General features: G+C 45.9%; 1 protein-coding gene across 2 annotated transcripts in view; it reads left to right on the forward strand.

Annotated features, from left to right (window-relative positions):
• The window catches only part of SPOCD1 (SPOC domain containing 1), a 948,037-nt gene that overhangs the window by 260,496 nt on the left and 668,531 nt on the right, over window positions 1–19,010 (forward strand). For both annotated transcript variants that reach the window (XM_069622501.1, XM_069622502.1), the window contains exon 6: window positions 8,865–9,024. In XM_069622501.1, coding sequence (XP_069478602.1) covers window positions 8,865–9,024 — 160 coding nt within the window. The remainder of the gene's footprint in view (window positions 1–8,864; window positions 9,025–19,010) is intronic.

Genomic DNA, 19,010 nt, shown 5'->3' on the forward strand with positions numbered 1-19,010 from the left:
CAAACGCAATGTATATATATGGGAACAGGGAACTGTGCTGTATTGAGCATTTTTCAAGTATTCTGTCGCCTTACATGGCTATTTTTAATATTGGCATTTCATTATCAATCATTAATTTACCTTTACAACTTCTTGACTATCCCTTGAATCTGAAGCAAGAACATTCTACATCCTTGACGTGGTTGCAGTTATCAACCACTTTTAGCGCGTATCAGGTAATCTTACTAGGCTAATCCGCTACAGACTTGTTTTATGCATGTCAAGTAATAGTTTTATTTTATCGTGTAATTATTTTACCGAATGTTTGGTTAGTGCTTTCCAATTGGTATACACCTTAGTTATCGTCCACTGGTGTGTGTTTTCAGTTATAATTAGTGTTATCCATACTAATGCAAGTACTGTCTTTCAGGGAGATGCTGAAGCGTCCGCCACATCTACAACATTTCTAGATGTTCTTCACCAGCAGGAGGTATGGATACTGACAGCTCCATCGAGCGTCATCATCAGAGCTAGAATTCTTGTCGTTTGTTTGTGCTACACGATGTTTCATTCGTGGTTAGCCGTTGATATGTACCTGTGCTGTCGACCCCAGGTGTGTGTTATGTTTTCACTATTTTAATCCTCACTAATGCAAATACTATGTTTCAGGCAGTTGATGGAGCGTCAACCCCTGCACTTGATGCAGAGCCTGACATTCAAGTAATACCAGGGGAAGTGGAAGCGGGACCATGCGTATACGAATCGGCGCAACAGCTTTCGGAAGTGCGCACTACATTTGCAACATCCATAGATATTCTTCAGCAGCACGAGGTATGGATAATGACAGCTCCATCATGCGTGATCATATAACGTGATTCCATTTGCTATACTTTCTTCCCTATTAATGCAAGTGCTGTTTTTCAGGGAGACGACGAAGCTTCCACTACAATCACAACATCCAATTTAGATGATGCAGATGTAAATAAATCAGAGAAATAAGTCGATGAAATGTGATCATATTTAGATTTTCCTTGATTCTTTTGGACAATGCATCATTTGCGGTTATCTCGTTATATGTACCCGTGCATTCGACTCCAAGTGTGTGTTATGTTTCCAATATTGAAAACCATACTAATCCAAGTACTGTGTTTCAGGGAGACGACGAAGCTTCCACCACAATCACAACATCTCATTTAGATGATGCAGATGTAAAGGAATCGGAGAAATAAGTCGATGAAATGTGATCATATTTAGATTTTCCTTGATTCTTTTGGACAATGTATCATTTGTGGTTATCTCTTTATATGTACATGTGCCGTCGACCCCAAGTGTGTGTTGTGTTTCCAATATTGAAAACCATACTAATGCAAGTACTGTGTTTCAGGGAGATGTGGATGCCTCCTCTCCAATACAACCATTCATGGCAGTCCATGCAGAGCCAGAGGTATGGATACTGACAGCTCCATCGAAATAGATCATCACTGGTCGAACACTTGTCGTTTGATTGTTGCACACAATGTTTAAATCGTGTTTGGCTATTGAGATGTACCCGTGTGTTCGTCATCACTTGTGTTTTATGCTAACAATATTTTGATACATAGTAATGAAAGTACTATGTTTCAGGGAGACGATGGAGCCTCATTCTGTGCTGTCTATGCGGATACAGAAAATATAGTCGTTGCAGTGCAAGAGGTAGGGAGGACATGCGGAAACGAATCGGAGCTACAGCGTGCAGATGTTGAAGGTCGAGTCAAAAAAGTTGCAAAGAAAAAATAACAAAAAAAGGTTAGTTACAAACAGTTCATAACTTTAAAAAAATGTTTGTGCTGGGGACTATTTTATGTTTTTTTCCAGTCAATTGTACTACACTTTATCTTGTGTTTAAACTGAACATCCCTTTTCCAATCTCTCCTCCAGTTACCCGTGGGTGTCAGAACTATACACACACAGACAGTGAAGAGATGTGGCTTGCCAGACCGTGTACACTATGGAGGAACTATTAATTGAGGCGAGGCGTGTTCAGGCTCGAGATGCTCATGTCCAATGGCCAGAACATGAATTAACTGTGTTTGGAGACTACAGCAAAGTTGCATTGGACCATAGCTACAGTGCGACCGCACCACCACAAGAAGATGTTATTGAATGTATTGAAGATAGCTCTGAAGTAGTTGCAGATCAATTCACACAATCTACACCCGCCAAAAATTTGCCACCAAAAAACCTGTCGACATTGTTGTGTTCTCCCATCAATGTTGAAGTAATAGATGTCGAAATGACAGAGAATGAACCAGCCGCAGCATCCAAAGACGCATCAGAACTTGATATCAGCGATATTACTTTCCAATGTGTTGAAATCTCCACAACGTCACCTGCCGAAACAACGTTGACGCAGGATGACAGTCTAATGAAAGAGAGCAAATACATTGTATTCGACAGTTTGATGGAAATTATAAGTATGCTGAAATGTGTGCATTCCATTAGAGGGAAAGTATGTGGGAAGCCATTGATTAATGTGACTCGTCAAATAAAAGGCAGTAACGTCAAAATAAATGCTGCCTGTAGATTAAATCATATGTTCTCATGGTCTGCACAACTGATGCTGGGGAAACTGCCGGCAGGCAATCTACTGTGTGCAGCTGCATCACTTTTTAGTGGCTCCAGTTTTAGAAAGTCAGTGGCTTTCTTTCAGTTTGTGGGACTCCATTTCATTTCTAAAGCGCTGTACTACATATACCAACGTGATTATCTGTTTCTGGCAATTAGTGATGCTTGGAAAATTGAACAATTGTCTCTAGCAAGTACATTCGAAGGCAAACGATTCAGGCTAGCCGGCGATGGACAGTGCGACAGCCCTGGATTTTCTGCCAAGTACTGCACCTACCACTTTCAGGACATGGATAGTAAGAAAATTGTGAGTTCGGTGGTAGTGCAGGTAACACAATGTACATCGTCAGTGGTCATTGAGAAACTAGGATTTATAAAATCAGTGGAATATCTACAATCAAGGGGAATGCACATCGACCTCATAGCCACGGATAGACACGTTTCAATTGCCAAGACAATGAGAGAGCAGTTCCCACATATTAAACATCAATTTGACGTATGGCATCTTGCTAAATCAATCAATAAGAAAATCTTGGCTGCAGGGAAAAAAAAAGGTTTTGAAAGTATTTTGCAGTGGCCCCATTCTATCACCAACCATCTTTGGTGGAGCTCAAAAACTTGTGAAGGGTCAGTGGAAATACTACTTGAAAATTGTGGTCACTGGTGCACCACTGTACCAACGTTCACCGCTGGACAGCAAATCAACATTTCCACCAATGTGAACATGGCCCTTTGTCCCCAGAGGAGGCACGGAAGAAGAAGTGGTTGATTCCATCTTCACCGACACACAAAGCCATTGAGAAGATTGTTTTCAACAAAACTCTATCAAGAGATTTGAGAGGACTGACAGAGTTTGTCAGACACGAGATTTGGAGGTGTTCCACAATATGTGCCTAAAGTACAGGCCAAAGCGCTTGCATTTTAGCTTTCGGGGCATGAAACATCGCACTCTACTAGCGGTCTTGGCCCATAACAGCAATGTCCGACGTGAACAATCTAGGACTAGGGGTAAAGTAAGGATGCCTCGCTACACTAAGGTGTTTTCAAAACGAAGTAAGCAATGGGTGATCAAACCAGTCTATGATGAAATGCAGTTCGACTTTGTGAAAGGCCTTATTGTTGCTGTGTTAGAGAAGCACAGATATGGAATTTTGGACGTTTCTGTGTAGAGCAATGATCCATTGCCACCGAACATTGCGACTGTGCCATGCCCACCCGAAGCACAGCTGATTGTGAAGTACAAATCCCGATTTAAATAATTGCAATACGATTGTCTTTTTGTAAATAAATGTTATTGTACAGTGTACCTGTAACCCTAACCCCTACCTTCACCATCATGGGTGGCGAACAAGCTGGGTGTCATCTTTGAATTCCCTCTATTCACCTCATATGTGTATGTGTATATTTTTCTCATGTCTCATCTCATGTAAATGTAAATGCTGTGCACTGTAAACGGAGGGGAGGCTTGCGTATTGCAAATAATAAAACAAACAAACAATAAATCTCACTTTTAACTCAACTCCTGTGGTACTTTATACTTTCCCTAACCTTCCGCCAAAAATTAAATGTCTCAATTTGGGCTGCAAAGCTCGCAGACAACGGGGATAAAATTGGGGCACTTAGAACGCGCCAGCCAAGCGGGCCGTGGCATTTGGGAGAGAAGCCAGTTCGCATTTGCACATTGAGGCGCACTACATAGACGGATTCTAAACTTCAAGTTCTCACAGATGCCTATACTTCGTGATGTTGCAAATAAAGAATGCGAAGGACAGCAGCTTTTATTTTCAGCTCGCGCCCAGATGAGGCCCACAAGTCGCACTGGAAGTATAAGGGTCTATTGTTTTTTGACCTTGAGACAGGGACCATGCTGAAAGAACTACATTTGAAGGGGGTGCGCAATAACGTAAGAGACGATAAGGCAGAAAATTCAGAAACTAGACCGAGTTTCATTTTAGTTCAGTACATGAAAAATCGTTGTCAAGAGCACTTTCCGTTTTACAGACTGCATTACGAAGAGGCACAATGGAAATTTCAAATATAATGTAAGTAAATGTTTACACGCTTTTATACCGGAATGAAGATTTAATGAATGGATGCATGAATAAATGAATGAATGAAGAGCTACGAAAAGCAAGGAAAACGTGATTGTAGTGGACACATGGGCATGCAGCTCCACTGATCTCACCGATCTCGGTCCTTGGCCCAGCCACTTTTCCCTGCACTGCCTACCTGCACTACGAGACTGTCTCTGTATCCTTCAGCCCCTTCTCCCGGCATGTACCTTGTACTTGCCGCCAGCTGGCCCTATTATTTAATTTGTATTCAACTAACCATGTACGGCATGTACTTCAGCCCCTTCTCCCGGCATGTACCTTGTACTTGCCGCCAGCTGGCCCTATTATTTAATTTGTATTCAACTAACCATGTACGGCACTTTGCCCCGCTCCCCTCTTCCCCCTGCGCAATCAGAAAGACACCTGGCCTAGTAGGATCGTTGTCTGTCTGCCCTTGTTCCCCACCTGCCTCGTCGTGCCTAGAAACACTTGAGTATAGGCGCGTTACAAATGCCATATCATATATCATATCATTCCTCACGCATGTAGACTAACTGTCGTTTATCATTGTGTGTTGGCCTCGATTTATTTCGTTACTTTTCGCATTGATTTTAGAGCCGAACATACTCCATTGAACTATCCTTGCAAGCAAATAGTTTCTGATCGGCTGTAATAAATAAAATAAGTAATATTAATGAAGATCGGCTGGTGAGACTAATTATAATTGTTTTGTTTTCATAACAGGTATTTGCTCCCCTTCTGCTACTGCCATTGGTTTGAGACACCAGCAGATGGCTTTTACAGTAGACACATGCAGCTTCGTGTGAACAACTTGAGCACACTGACAATTTTATGGGATGATCGCCAAGGGCCCACATGCCCTTATGCTGTACTAGTGGCTAGAAGCAACATATCAACCTTTACGATGGACTAGTGCCTAGTTGATGGAACAGCCTTGCGGTTCACCGTGCTTCCAAAGTGCTTCTTTTAACGAAAAGCAACACCCTGTGGACCATGGCGGATACAGATAAAAGAAAATAAATGGCTTTCGGAGTTCATATGGCAATTGCTGAATATTCTCTAAACATTTAATGTAAAATAAATGTACTTTACCAAATGTACCGTGTTGCTGTTTGGTTTTAAAGTACAGTTTCATATTCCGAATTGTGGTGCGCTGTGTTGTGAGATGGTCTGTGTTGGTTTCCGGGTTCTGTGTGGAGTCGCGTAGAAGATGACTGGGCGCGTTTGCCTACGCAGCACAGTAACGTCACGGAGAGAGGCGGGGAATATGAATGTTTTGATAATGTCAGGCTCAGGGGCGGGGGAATTGATTTAGTGCCGCAAAAGCAGGTCAGCCAGGGCGATGGGGGAAATGATAATGGCGGCTCCCTGGTGCTTGTTTTCGCGTGCGTTTAATGGACGAAAACTCGGGTAAGGTCCATAGGAAAGTTTTCTAAAATCGAGCCACTTAGGCTTAAAAAAACATGGCTGACCCGTAGGGACAATAAAACTTTTTACTAGACCATGCCTTTAAGCTTAGCGTAAGCGTCAGCAGCCTCCAGGGCCTTATTATCCGCCCCATCCAAAGGGCCCTGGGGGTCCTCGGAGGCTTTCCTCTTCTGGGCCTGAACCTGCGGGTCTGGCGGGCGTGCGGTCAGTCCTTATGGTGCTTTCTTTTGGCTTAATCAACATAGCCTCCAGGGTTTCAAGTCTGTCTTGTAGGGGTCTCACCCCTTGAGCCACGGCTTCTACTAGCAAGTTCCCTAGCACCTCCTTGAAGCTTGCTCCTAAGTCTAGAGACTGCTCCATTCGAAATCCGACATTTTCAGGAGAGTACTGTGTGCCCAGGTACCTGCAACAGGTGTGTTTGCACGCCCACTGGGCTAGTAGATGTATATGCCTTATATTATTACTTTTTTTTTTTGTTTCTTTTATGTGGCTGCACCGGACTTTGTTTTTCTGTATGCCTGTGATGGCTTTATATTCAATATCTGACCTCCAATCCTGAGACTTATTCAATATCTGACCTCCAATCCTGAGACTTCTGTAATATTCTGTATGTGAGGCTCAGGAACTGTTCACTCTCACTGATGCTGGGGACATACACGAGGGGGAGAATCGTTTCTCAACAGTCCGGACAGTGCATGGGGGAGAACCTATAGGACTTCTCTCTCAGCGTGTCAAAAATCTGCGTGTGTGCAGAGGTTTCTTCAGTGTCGCATTCGGCAAACATGCTGATGCTCGTACAGCGTGCCAAGCGACGCCTCCGCAAAGGAGGGGGCTGGCGAGCGTGACTTTGCCCTCGTACGAGGGCTATGAGTATCACGGGCTGCCCGGCCACGCCCTCCCAAGGGAGGGGGCCAGAACGGTCTCTGCTCTCGCGTGAGGGCCCTGCTACCTCCGAAGCGGGCTGACAGACCCCTGTCGTGCCGAGTATACGACACAGGGTGCCAGCCGCCGGAGCCGCGGTAAGACTGCTTACTTACCTTCTACTACGCTCCGTTCCCATGTAAACGCCCGGCAGGCGTGTGTGAATATTAAAGAAAACGAACGTGCAGCGCGCCTCACATAAACGAAACATTCCATGAATCATATATATTAATATATATACTACGTGGTCCCTTGTGGGGGAAAACTTTGTCAATGTCTACTTAATTACCCCTATCTATACTTCAGGTAGGGTATAATCCCCCCAAGTACCATATCCCAAAGGGGGGAAGAAAACATTACTTATCTGCTTGAAGAGCAGTAAAAGAAGAGGAGGAGCTCTGGGACAGGATGTAGTCATATACTGAGCTGGAGGCTGAGGACTACAGAGACTATGGGACTTGTAGTTCAATGAAAGAAAGTCACTTTGGGACATTTCAAAGTTGTGTGTTTTGTTATAGTTTTGTTGAAACTGCTGAGAGTGGTAATAAAGTAGTTGAAGCATAATGCTCGCCTCCAGTCTTGCCATATAATGTGACTAAACTGTCCTTTAGGATGAGCGCACTGGATGAGTTACGTCAGTAGATTCTGTGTGCAAGCTAGTAGGGCACAGAGATAAGTGTACATATTAATTGCTACCTTGCCCAGCAGTTATTGAAACTACACATGTTTTCTCATGACACTCTAGATATACGCACAGGAAAATGTCTAGTGTAAATGACTTAGAAATAAACATACACGTACCCGTTCGTATAAGAGGACAAGAAAATAAAGGATTTTTGTTTGGAGACAGTGGGGAGTATTTCTAATTAAGACAGATGAGACAGTCTAGTCTTAAAGGATCTGGCTCTTCTCTTTCAAAGATATTCTGGAAAGAATTGCAATATGTCTGTATGGGCGAGAGGCTTCCCTCGCCATGTAAGGACTGATGTAAGGATTGTGGTGAAGAAGACACAGGGCCTCATTACACGGTAGGCGGTAAGGGTTTACCGGTACCAGTATTTTACCGGTACCGGTAAACCCTTACCGCCTTACTACGAGGTCCCTTTGCGGGTTGGAGAATTTAACGCCTGCTTTTTGCAGGCATTAAAAACCAACCCGCAAAGGAACCAGTGAGCTAATTACGGTACCGCAATTTGCAGTGCCGTAATTAGCACCTTCCCCATTCCCATTATGCTCTATGGGGCAAAAATGGGAATCCGGAATGACAATGGGGGAAGGGGGAATTACGCCCCACCAACCTTGGAATAGGGCGGTAATTCCCCTTTCCACCAAGGCGGTGCCGGTATTTTACCGGCATGGACCAAGGTGCTCATAGCACCTTGGTCCACCGCCGTCCGTGTAATGAGGCCCACAATCTTTTAGATATGAGAACTTTTGCATATAAAATATTGTCACAATTCACGTCTTAAATGATGAGGTTGCTTCATGACTGCAGAATTCTAAATGTTGATGACATTGGTGCCAGTGATCCTTGAGATTACACATTGCTCAAACGAAAATGGCCAAATCCGGCTCAGCACTGATCCAGGCATGAACAGATGCATTTATATTATTGGTGATATATATTGAGCTTAATGCCAGACTCCTCCATCATCTGAGAGCTGAATGGGGGATCAGGCCCATTTGGAACAGCATTCTCATGTTCGCAAGGCAAGCAAGTTGCCCCTGCGCTATCCTCCAGGCCCAATGCAATGCATGTCACTTAAAACAGGATTGTGCAGGAGGTGAAATTATTCAATGAGTTGTAGCTGGAGATGAACGCATAATCCTTTCTGGTTTTGATTGATGTCTTGGCAGAGTCACAGAGTCCACCGACATCATTCTACCGGAAGAATCAGTGCGAAACGTGGCAAGTAACATAGAGTACGAACTGTTTGCCTTGTGCAAAGGAACAGCCCACCTATACAAGAAGAAGTACAGGACCCTTGCTTTCAACCTGCGGGATCCAAAGAACAAGGTAGGAAGCAGTATTCCCTCTTAAGGTGGTCACCTATTTTTGCTCTTCTCCCTGTGTAAGCCTTTCCTTTTTCCATGCACATTGCCAGGCTGTAAATCATGCTCTTTCTCCGTTGAAGATAGCAGAGCTGTGCCAAGGATGCCTTTCCTCACCTGGTATGGTATGGTATGGTATTGTTTATTTATAAAGCGCCTATACACAGGCAGTGTTTGAAAGCACTCAGGAGGAGCAGGCCGCAGCTCTGCATTTCTCAGAGAAGGAGGATGTCTCCTCTTTTTCTGCCCTGCACAGAACTTGCCATAGGGATTCAGGTTCCTTCACGGACTAAACAAACTAACTGCCCTGGAGCCGTTGTACCGTGCCCAACACTCTATGTGTGGTCCAGAATGTCAGGGGCTTAGGACAAATCCCTGGATTTCATCAGAGTTACCCATTTTGATTGTGTCTTCCCACGTATTCCTCTTCCTATGATATCTCCATTCCACTGTTAGCTGCTGTGGAATTTCTTTTGCGGTAGAGGGCGCTGTGCGTCATCGCCATTCGCTGGATGCTCCTCGACGGCCTCTGTTCTCCATCGAGGTTGAAGTTATCAACAGTATACATAGCATGCACTGCGCCTGTTACTTCAGTTCCGTTTTTCCACTAAAGCGTTTGCTTCGGATACGACACAGTTGTTTTCGGACAAATGTTCGAGCTATTATTGAAATTGTGAACATCCTCTACCACGGAGACAGGGTTAAAAAAAATGTATCGACTATCGCTCGAAAATTTCCATAACCGACCCTCATCACATCTATTTTTGGTGCTTTAGCACTGACCGCAGGACGGCTGACTGTGGATCCTGTCCGTCCATGATCGGGAAGGCACTCAAGGAGCGACGGGTTGGCTTGTCAAAAATCCCCTTCCACAACACCTTCCAAAAGACGTTGATCGGACAAATCGAGGGGTGAGTTGCTACCGAGAAAACGTTCAGAGTAACGCTTCTCACCATTCCTCTTTGTCTTCCAAAAAAATCAAAGAAACAACATCACAGGTCTTCGTCCACGTTCTCCGACTCTTTTCCTGAACGCAGAGTAGCCTGCCCAGGTAAGGCAGCATCAAAATATGAATGTGTGGCTTCATATAATAAATATTTTCGAGAAGGCGGCTCGTCCCCCTCGAAAGGTAAGATAAAAGGCTAGACATGTGTCGAGCCTACTAAGGCCAAAAAGGAGGCAAAAAAGGCTAAAGCTTGTGCGCCCTCGAGCCCGTGCGAAAAACCGCCAACCGCTCGAGGACTCGAGGAGATGCCCAGTCCTCAATCCTTGAAGACTCCTTCGAGTCGCGAGTCAATCCCTTTGTGGCCAGTGCTGTCAACGCCAAAGGTGTCAAAACCTTTGCCCTTGAAGGAAATAGAAAAGTCTTTCAAGCCTCTTCCAAAAATGAACATTTTCAAATAGCTTTCCTCGATTTTTGAGGAACATGAACCTTCAGATCAAGACACGCCGCCTTTTGGTCTGGAGCATGGAACACCCAATGTTCCTGAGGCCTTAATATCTGAAGGGTCCAGAATGAAGGATCTATACGAACATCTTCAGAGTACAAGTGGCATTGGCACTTCTCCTGAAATTGAATTTGGGAAAGCTGATACGTCTGAGCAAGCTGAGGTGCTTTAATGGCAGCTTATGAAAAAGTTAACGGAATACCTATGTTGGGGGTGACCAGCTGCACTCTTTGAGCAGGATGATCTGATGAACATTTTGGATAACGGTCCACAAAAAGACCCTGCTTTACCTTTTCATTCAGCTCTTCAGAAAAGGGTCAAGGTTAACTGGGAGTCTCCAGATACAAAACCAGCCGTCAGTAAAAATCGTACCAAAAAATACAGACCCTCAACCATTGATCCGGAATATCTTTCAAGGCACCCTAACCCGGAAAGCCTTGTGGTTCAGGCTGCAACCTCTCCATCAAGGCAGCCAGCATACCCTACCATTCCACCAGACAGGAAAGACAAGCATTACAACGCACTGGCTAAAAAGGTATTTTCAGGCAGTATTATGGCTTTAAAATCGATCAATGCCACTTGTGCTCTTGCAATATTTACCCACACCTTGTGGGATTGTATTCCAATGGCAGCTGATAACATCCCTGAAGGAGAGGAGAGAGAAGGATTCTTGTATATTGTGAAGGATGCAAAAGGTGCAATGTGTGAGTCTCTCCAGTCGGATTTGGACTCTGCTGATAATGTTAGCAGAGCCATGGTGGCGAGTACAGTTATGGGTAGATTTGCGTGGTTGAGAAAGTCGGGGTTTGCACTTGATGTGCAGTCCAGACTACTCAACATGTCCATTGATGGCACTCAATTGTTTGGCAGCCAGGCTGATGCAAGCCTTGAGACATTACAGACCTCAAAAGCTGCAGCCAAGTCATTTAGTGTTGCTATCAGGCAGCCTCAACCTTCGAACCCCACAGCACAGGGTTGGAGGGGTAGGTCTTTTCGCTATTATTCCTCATTTCGAAGAGCGAGAGATCTGGCCAGTCAAAGAGGTCAGAGAAAATTCCCTTGTGGTGATCGAGGAGGAGGTTATAAGTTCTCCCTCAGCTGCTGCTTCAGCTGCCTCAAAGCCTCTCTGAGGCCTTAATCCACAAGACTCCAGTTGGAGGCAGGCTCACCCAGCATCTGTAAGAATGGCGGGGCATTACTTCTGATGCTTCGGCCTTGCAAGCAGTAGCCATGGGTTACTGCCTCCCCTTTTTAAGAAGGCCTCCGGATCAGCCACGGGGGAGCCACCAAAATTCCAGATCCGTTCCTCTTGCAGGAGATTTCCAGTCTGTTTGAGAAAGTGCTATAGAAACAGTGCCTGTGACGGAGAGGAACAGGGGGTGATACTCCCCTTACTTTTTGATCCCAAAAAAGTTGAGACCCATTTTGGACTTGAGATACTTGAACAAGTTCCTCCGGAAAGACAAGTTCAAAATGGTTACCCTTTCTCAGATCCTTCAGGGGCTCCAGCTTCAGGATTGGATGGTGTCATTGGACCTTCAGGAGGCTTCCTTACATGTGCCTATCCATCACAAGCACAGAAAGTACCTGACGTTAGCTGTTGGTGGTTCTCATTACCAATTTCGAGTTCCACCATTTGAGCTGACCTCTTCCCTGAGGGTTTTCACTAAGTTGATGGCGGTGTCTCATGAGAGGGGGTTTCACGTCTACCCCTACCTCTATGATTGGTTGACCAGGGGCCGTTCTCCTCAAAAGGTCCTGGAACATCTCAGCATAACCTTCCCCACTCTCTACAAACTAGGCTTCTCCCTCAATTTCAAGAAGTCCCACATGACACCTTCCCAAAAGCTCCAGTTAATCAGAGCAGTCCTGGATGCATGCTCAGGGAAAGTCTTGCCACCCGAGTTGAGGGCTCAACACATTCAGCAGATGGTCATCATTCTCGTCGACCAAGGTGGGTCCGAGCAGCATGCCTCTCCCGGTTCCAAGAAAGCTGAGCGGGCTTCTAAGACCATTGAGGGCGCCCCTCCCGCAAGGGTCCAACAAAAGGCTAAGCGCTGCAAGTCCACTGCCACCGGGAGCGCCGTTGCGAGGGGCTCCTCAGTGGCCAGGGCACGTCTGACTTCTCCAGCTTCAGTCACCAGTCAACGCTCAGGATCTTTGGCCAAGAGGAAGTCGGACTGTCCGGACTAGTGCTGAATACCTTTCTGCCAGGGGTGGACTGGGAACCAAAAGAGGCCCTGGAAATTTTTTTCAAAGTGGCCCCATATTGCACATTTTGAGAAAGCCCAACCCTTTTCCTATGAGAAAATTTGAAAATAGGCTACCTAAGAGGCCCACGGTGCAGAGGCCTACCAGGAAAACTCCAGAGTTCCCTGTAAGCCAGTCCAGCCCTCATCGGTCCGTGGTGTATTTTACTGCACTACTATTGCAGTCAAGTCCACCTCAGGACCGCCTGCCTACCTTCTGCTGGTCTGCACCTTCCACCCGACTGAGCCGAGCCGTTGCTTTCAGTTTCCTACAAAGATAATCTTTAAGCGCATGCGCACTTTAAAACAAGGTTTCAGTTCAACCAATTTTACAATTAAATTGCTTACCACAAAAACAGAACCTTGTTATTTAATATAAACCAGTTAATTCACTAACACATTTTGTCTATAAACTTTAATTTGGTACTTATGCATAACAACTCTGAAATCTATATTTGTATTAGCACCATGTGCCCATAGCATTATAGACCTCAGTGGACTAGTTATCGCTTAGGATAATGGCCGTTCCCCAATTTATGGCCCTCGACTTCACCTCAGGCCATAACTTGGTGATCGGCCAATTGCCCGCAATAACCACCCTTCCCTCATTCTAGAAGGCTAGATTAGCTTCCAACTAATTAATAGTCTTTCTTTCAGCCCCACTCTGCATCCTACTTGCATACCTCAAAGTGCACCACAAGGCTGCTAATCCAAACCTCACACATTTTAAGCCACTGCATAACGTACAATATCGACACGCATGACAACATGGGGTCTGCCATTCACATCCCCCTTGCAACCACTGAAGACAGCAACACCCACAGGGATACGGTGGAAGGAAGATGGTATATTATCCAGGAGGGTAGCTAGTTACAAAATTCACGTGCACGGACGCACGCACACACACACACTTTTCAACAAACATATGGCAGAAATCACAAATTTTACAAAACAATGTTAATGTTGTTGCCTCTGCCAAACTTAATAAAAGTGGAATACTAAGCACCGCACCCATCAAAAGTTTAGTCAGGAACTTCTGATAGCACACCAATAAAAGCAACAGTTGGGTAATATTTTTTAGAGCTAACATTCCTTCTGGGTCTATCTCACTGGTAACCAAACAGCCTAGGGGCCTTCTACCATGCACTTGGTTCATGTGTACCTCGCACAGCCAACAGACGATGTATATGAAAGTTATGATGCGTTACACATGGTGAGAACTGACGCTATGCCAAATCGCAGATATTTTTAAAGAGCCAACGCAATTACTGTGAAAAACGTAAATAAAGTGCGGACTTCCCTATATTTGGGTTCTGTATAAATTGTAAGCCACATTTTAATACATTACATGTCTATAAATGTTCGATTTCCAAAACCCTTTCCCATAACTAATTTATTTTTAGGGATACTGGTGTCTTTCGTAAAAAAGCAATGTCATGATTAATTCTATGTCAAGACCGGAGGCTCACATTATGCTTCTCTTTCTTTTAATTCATTATTTAAGAAAGCTCAGCAGCAAGGTATTTTAGCACTTACATGTAACAAAACTCATGTTGGAAGTGCATCAATAAAATACATAACCAGGAAAAAACTTAAGGTACAAAATATTCACAACACGGGGAAAAAGAAAAAACTTCAAATCCCATGATGCCCCGAGGGTCATCAGTGTCCCAGTGTCACGTGATACAGTTCCTCCAATAAGTGAATAGGTGTTCCCATAAACAGTCCTGAATAAGAAACGACTTCCTCTTTCTTTGCTGCTCACAGCAAGAGATAAGTCATTTCTTATTCAGAACTGTTGTCATTCATGATATATTTGCCTGTTATTCTTGTTTGTTTTCTCTAACGTAGTTAATATTTACAGAGATTGCGACGTTCTTGTCATGCAGTGTTTGCCATTCGTTTAGTCGTTATACACCGACGCCAGCTGCCTTTCGCTGCCGTCAGTGTGAATGTGCGCGAAACAAACGTTCGTTTAGACAGACACGATTCTGTTTATTCAAGCGCAGCTGCGGGCGGCAAGCTGCGGCGCCACGTACCTTTTTTCTCTGCCTCCCCGGCCCGGAATTCTACGCGCGGGCTCCGGAGAGCAACTGTCAGAAAGGCGTGACGTGCCAGTGAGGCACCAGGGGGAGCTGCAGTACCTACAGCACAGAGCTCGGTCTGCTTAGCTTGCTTTGCCAGGTACTGAGGGGAGGTAATACTCCTGAAGTTCATAACCTTTATTGCCCATCCACATATATATCTGGCATAGAGATCTTCTGGGCCATTGAGAGAAGGTGGTCAGCCCAGTTAAAAAAAATAAAAAAATAAAAAAAAAGCACGGTAAGGTGATTTATTATGGCAGCACAATACAGTCCCCAATCAAACCAGGAATGGTCTGAGGGAGAGGAGGACAGTTGTTTTATTGACGAAGTGGCTATGGAAAGGAGCCTACAAAAGGTCCTAGGACCCGCTGTCGAGAACAGTGTACAGAAAGCTGTGTCAGGCAGGCTCTTTCCCATACAGCAGCGCTTTGAAGAAATGGAAGAACGCATGCGAGGTACTCCTCCAAAGGGAGGTAAAAAGACACAAAAGAGGAAACACCTTACCCAAGGGGGAAGTAGTCAGGCTCGCAAGAGCAAAAGCTTTGTGACCCCCCTGAGCCAGTTGATACCTGCCACTGCTGCACTAACTGACACCTTCTCCAGGCTGAAACACGCCTTCATGACCAGGGAGGTAACCCCTTCCATTGAAAGACCCTCTAACCTCGAGGAAGGAAACAGGGGTGTTAGACCCTCGAGCCCGGAGGGAGACCAACAGGGCGTTGAAGATGAGACAAACTCGGCAGTATATGATGAGGAGTCATCACACACTTCTTCAGAAGAGAATACTGTGATTTGGGATTCAAAGCCCTCGACCTCGGGGAATGCGGCAGCCCCCATCCCCAAGGCAAGCACCAGAGAACAACACCCTACTGAGGGAATGTTCGACCCTGAGGACTTGATTCATCCCAGGTCCACCGACTGGCAGCCATCGGTCAGGATAACAGAATACATGTTTAGCAGGCTGCGTAAGCCGCTAGAGAAAGAAACCAGAGCAAGGCTCAGAGCTAAAATGCCCACGCCCTGACATTTCGCATAAGATAGCGATGACACCAGAATTAGATTCCAAGATGATCACCTTCATGGCGAAGCATGTGAAAGACCCTAAAAAGGGCATCGACAGAGCCTGGAAATCATGCCGGGAATAAACTATTGGACGTTGCGGGTCCCCTCTTAGTTCTGGGAGAAGGAGCTTCCACCTCCTCAACCCCCATTGATCCGAATTGGCGAACACAGAGTCCGGCGCGGAAGCGCAAGGGCTACTCTTTGGTGATCCTTTCATGAAGGAGATGACCAAATTTGTGGGCACCTTTACTGCTCTGGATAAGGCTCAGGCCTCCATTAAGAGGGTGTTCTCGTCTAAGGTTTTCACCAGGGCCGGTCGAGGTCGCTCTTCCGACTGTTATGCCTTCGACAGAAGACCTCAGTATCAACAGCAAAACACCTGGCAAGACCGAGCCGACACCTTCTTTCCCTCCAGAGGACATAGCAGAGGCCGCTACTGGAGGAGAGGACCAAGGAACAGGTCTCAACAACCCTCAGGTCAGTCTAGCGACTGCTGCGCCAGAGCCGCGCACGCCCATTGGGGGAGGCTAGTATTCTTTGCAGATGCCTGGGACGCGTTGTCAGGAGACGCATGGGTCAGGGATACAGCGCGTGGACTTCGGCTAGAGTTTTTCGCACAGCCCTTTCAGTTCAGTCCCCCTGTCCCAATACATATGTCAGAACTAGATCAAAGAGGGCTAGATAGCGAAATTCAGAGCCTGGTATAGAAGAGGGAGATTCAGCTCTGCTCGACCCCAGGCGGTTTTTTCAGTCCAATTTTCCTTCTATGCAGAAAGGAGAAGGTAAGGCATGTAATAAATCTAAAGGCGCTCAACAAATTCATAGTGTATAGACATTTCAAGATGGAAGGTATCCACATGCTGAGAGACCTTCTCAGACCGAGCGATTGGCTCGTGCGTCTGGATCTCAAAGACGCTTACCTCGTGGTGCCCATCCATCCGGAGCACACAAAGTATCTAAGATTCTCTTGGGATCACAGAGATTGGGAGTTTACGAGCCTACCCTTCAGTCTCTCTTCAGCTCCCTGGGCATTTACCAAACTGTTAAGACCCGTAGTGGCGCACTTAAGAGAGCAAGGCGTCCGCTTGATAATTTATCTGGATGACATTATCCTCATGGCTGAATCTCGAGAGCTACTGCAGGAACAGACCAAACTAACGATAAACTTGCTTCACAGCCTCGGCTGCCTCATCAACTGGGAGAAGTCGGTTCCTTGCCCATCCAAGAATATGGAGTTCCTCGGGTTCATTGTAGACACCCAGAATTCGCAAGCTTCGTCTTCCAGCTGCCAAGATACATTCGACCAAAAGAGAGATTTGCAGACTTCTACAGAAGGATTTCATTTCTCTACAGTAGCTAGCGAGAGTAATAGGCCTCCTGTCCTCATCCATACAAGCAATTTCTCCGGGCCTCCTACACTACCGGGAATTGCAAAGACTAAAAGGCCAACACCTGCAGCGCAGTCTTTCCTACTCTCAAAGACTGACGCTATTGTCCCAAGCAAGGACAGAGCTAAACTGGTGGCTTTTGCACATGGAGGCCTGGAACGGCAGAGCGATTTCCGGTTCTGCCCCGGATATCATTATAGAGTCAGACGCCAGCCGTTTGGGATGGGGAGCAAGATGTGGCACAGCTGCCACTGGAGGGACCTGGTCTCCGCAGGAGCTGGATATGCACATCAATTGCCTAGAGCTCCTCGCGGGATCATTCGCAATATGCTCTTTCGCCAAAAACAAGGTGAGCTGTTACATTTTACTAAAGATGGACAACGTACCTGCCGTGAGATACATAAATCATCTGGGTGGTACCAGGTCTCGTCCACTAGCAGAACCAGCCAAAGACTTATGGCATTTCTGCTTGGATCATCAGATTTCAGTGACCGCAGAATATCTGCCGGGTCTGAAGAACATAATAGCAGCGGATTGGCACTCTCGCCATTATGCCGATTCCAGCGACTGGAGTCTCGACAAGAATGTATTTCTCCGCTTACAGCAACACTGGGGCCCATTGTCCATAGACCTTTTCACGTCTCGGCTCAACGCACAACTACCAGTGTTTTACAGTTGGAGACCCGATCCAGCAGCATCAGCAACGTATGCGTTCCTACAGCCTTGGACACAAGGGATACTCGATACGTTTCCCCCTTCTCAATGATAGCGAGGACCCTGGTGAAGGTCCGTCAGGACAGAGCAGAATTAGTCCTCATAGCCCCAGTATGGCCTTCTCAGATCTGGTATCCAGTTATTCGGGAACTTTCCACAGATTCTCCAATCCTTCTACCCCAGTATCAGGATCTCCTGTTAGATCCATGGGGACAAGCTCACCCCATGCTGATTTCCGGGTCTCTGACTTTAGCAGCTTGGAGGATTTGAGGGCAAGATGGAGAACTCTGGGCATGTCCAGCAAGGTAATTCATCTCATTGAAGTGAGTTGGGCCCCTGCCCCAAGCAAGCGGTATTCCAACTGCTGGAATACATGGAAGCTGGGGTGTCAGGACCGAGGCGTGCATCCAGTTTCAGCGCCGTTAGAAGAAATCCTAAATTTCTTAGCCTCCTTAGTAGAGAAAGGTCTAGCTTACAGGACAGTGAACGCATACCGTTCAGCGATTTCTGCAGGGCATAATTTCATACAAGGAGCTCCAGCAGGGGAACACCACTTAGTGTGTAGATTACTGAAGGGTATCCGCCTTACAGTGCCACCTTCGTCCCGTTACAATAAACTTTGGGACGTTAATAAAGTGCTCAATCTCTCTTGGCCAGCCAAAGAAGAGCTATCGCGTACGGCACTCTCCGGCAAGCTTACTACGCTGCTTTGTCTGATCTCTTGCAGGAGAGTATCAGATGTCAGGGCTCTAGATCTAGAAGGTATAGTCTTTTTCTCCGGATGGTATAGTCTTTCACATACGAAGAAGAACTAAATGTGATTCTAGGGTGATCTCTTACCCAGCATTTAGGGAACAGCCCAAACTTTGCGTGGTTCAGTGTTTGAAGGCTTATGAGGAAGTAACGGCTCCGCTTAGACCATCTCCAAACGGGCAACTCCTCATAGTTATTCGCAAGCCTCATAAGGCGGTTTCGGCTCCTACCTTGGCCCGCTGGGTGCGTT

This window comes from Ambystoma mexicanum, chromosome 11 (assembly GCF_040938575.1).
Source record: "Ambystoma mexicanum isolate Mex_15411 chromosome 11, UKY_AmexF1_1, whole genome shotgun sequence".
Taxonomy (NCBI): Eukaryota; Metazoa; Chordata; class Amphibia; order Caudata; family Ambystomatidae; genus Ambystoma; species Ambystoma mexicanum.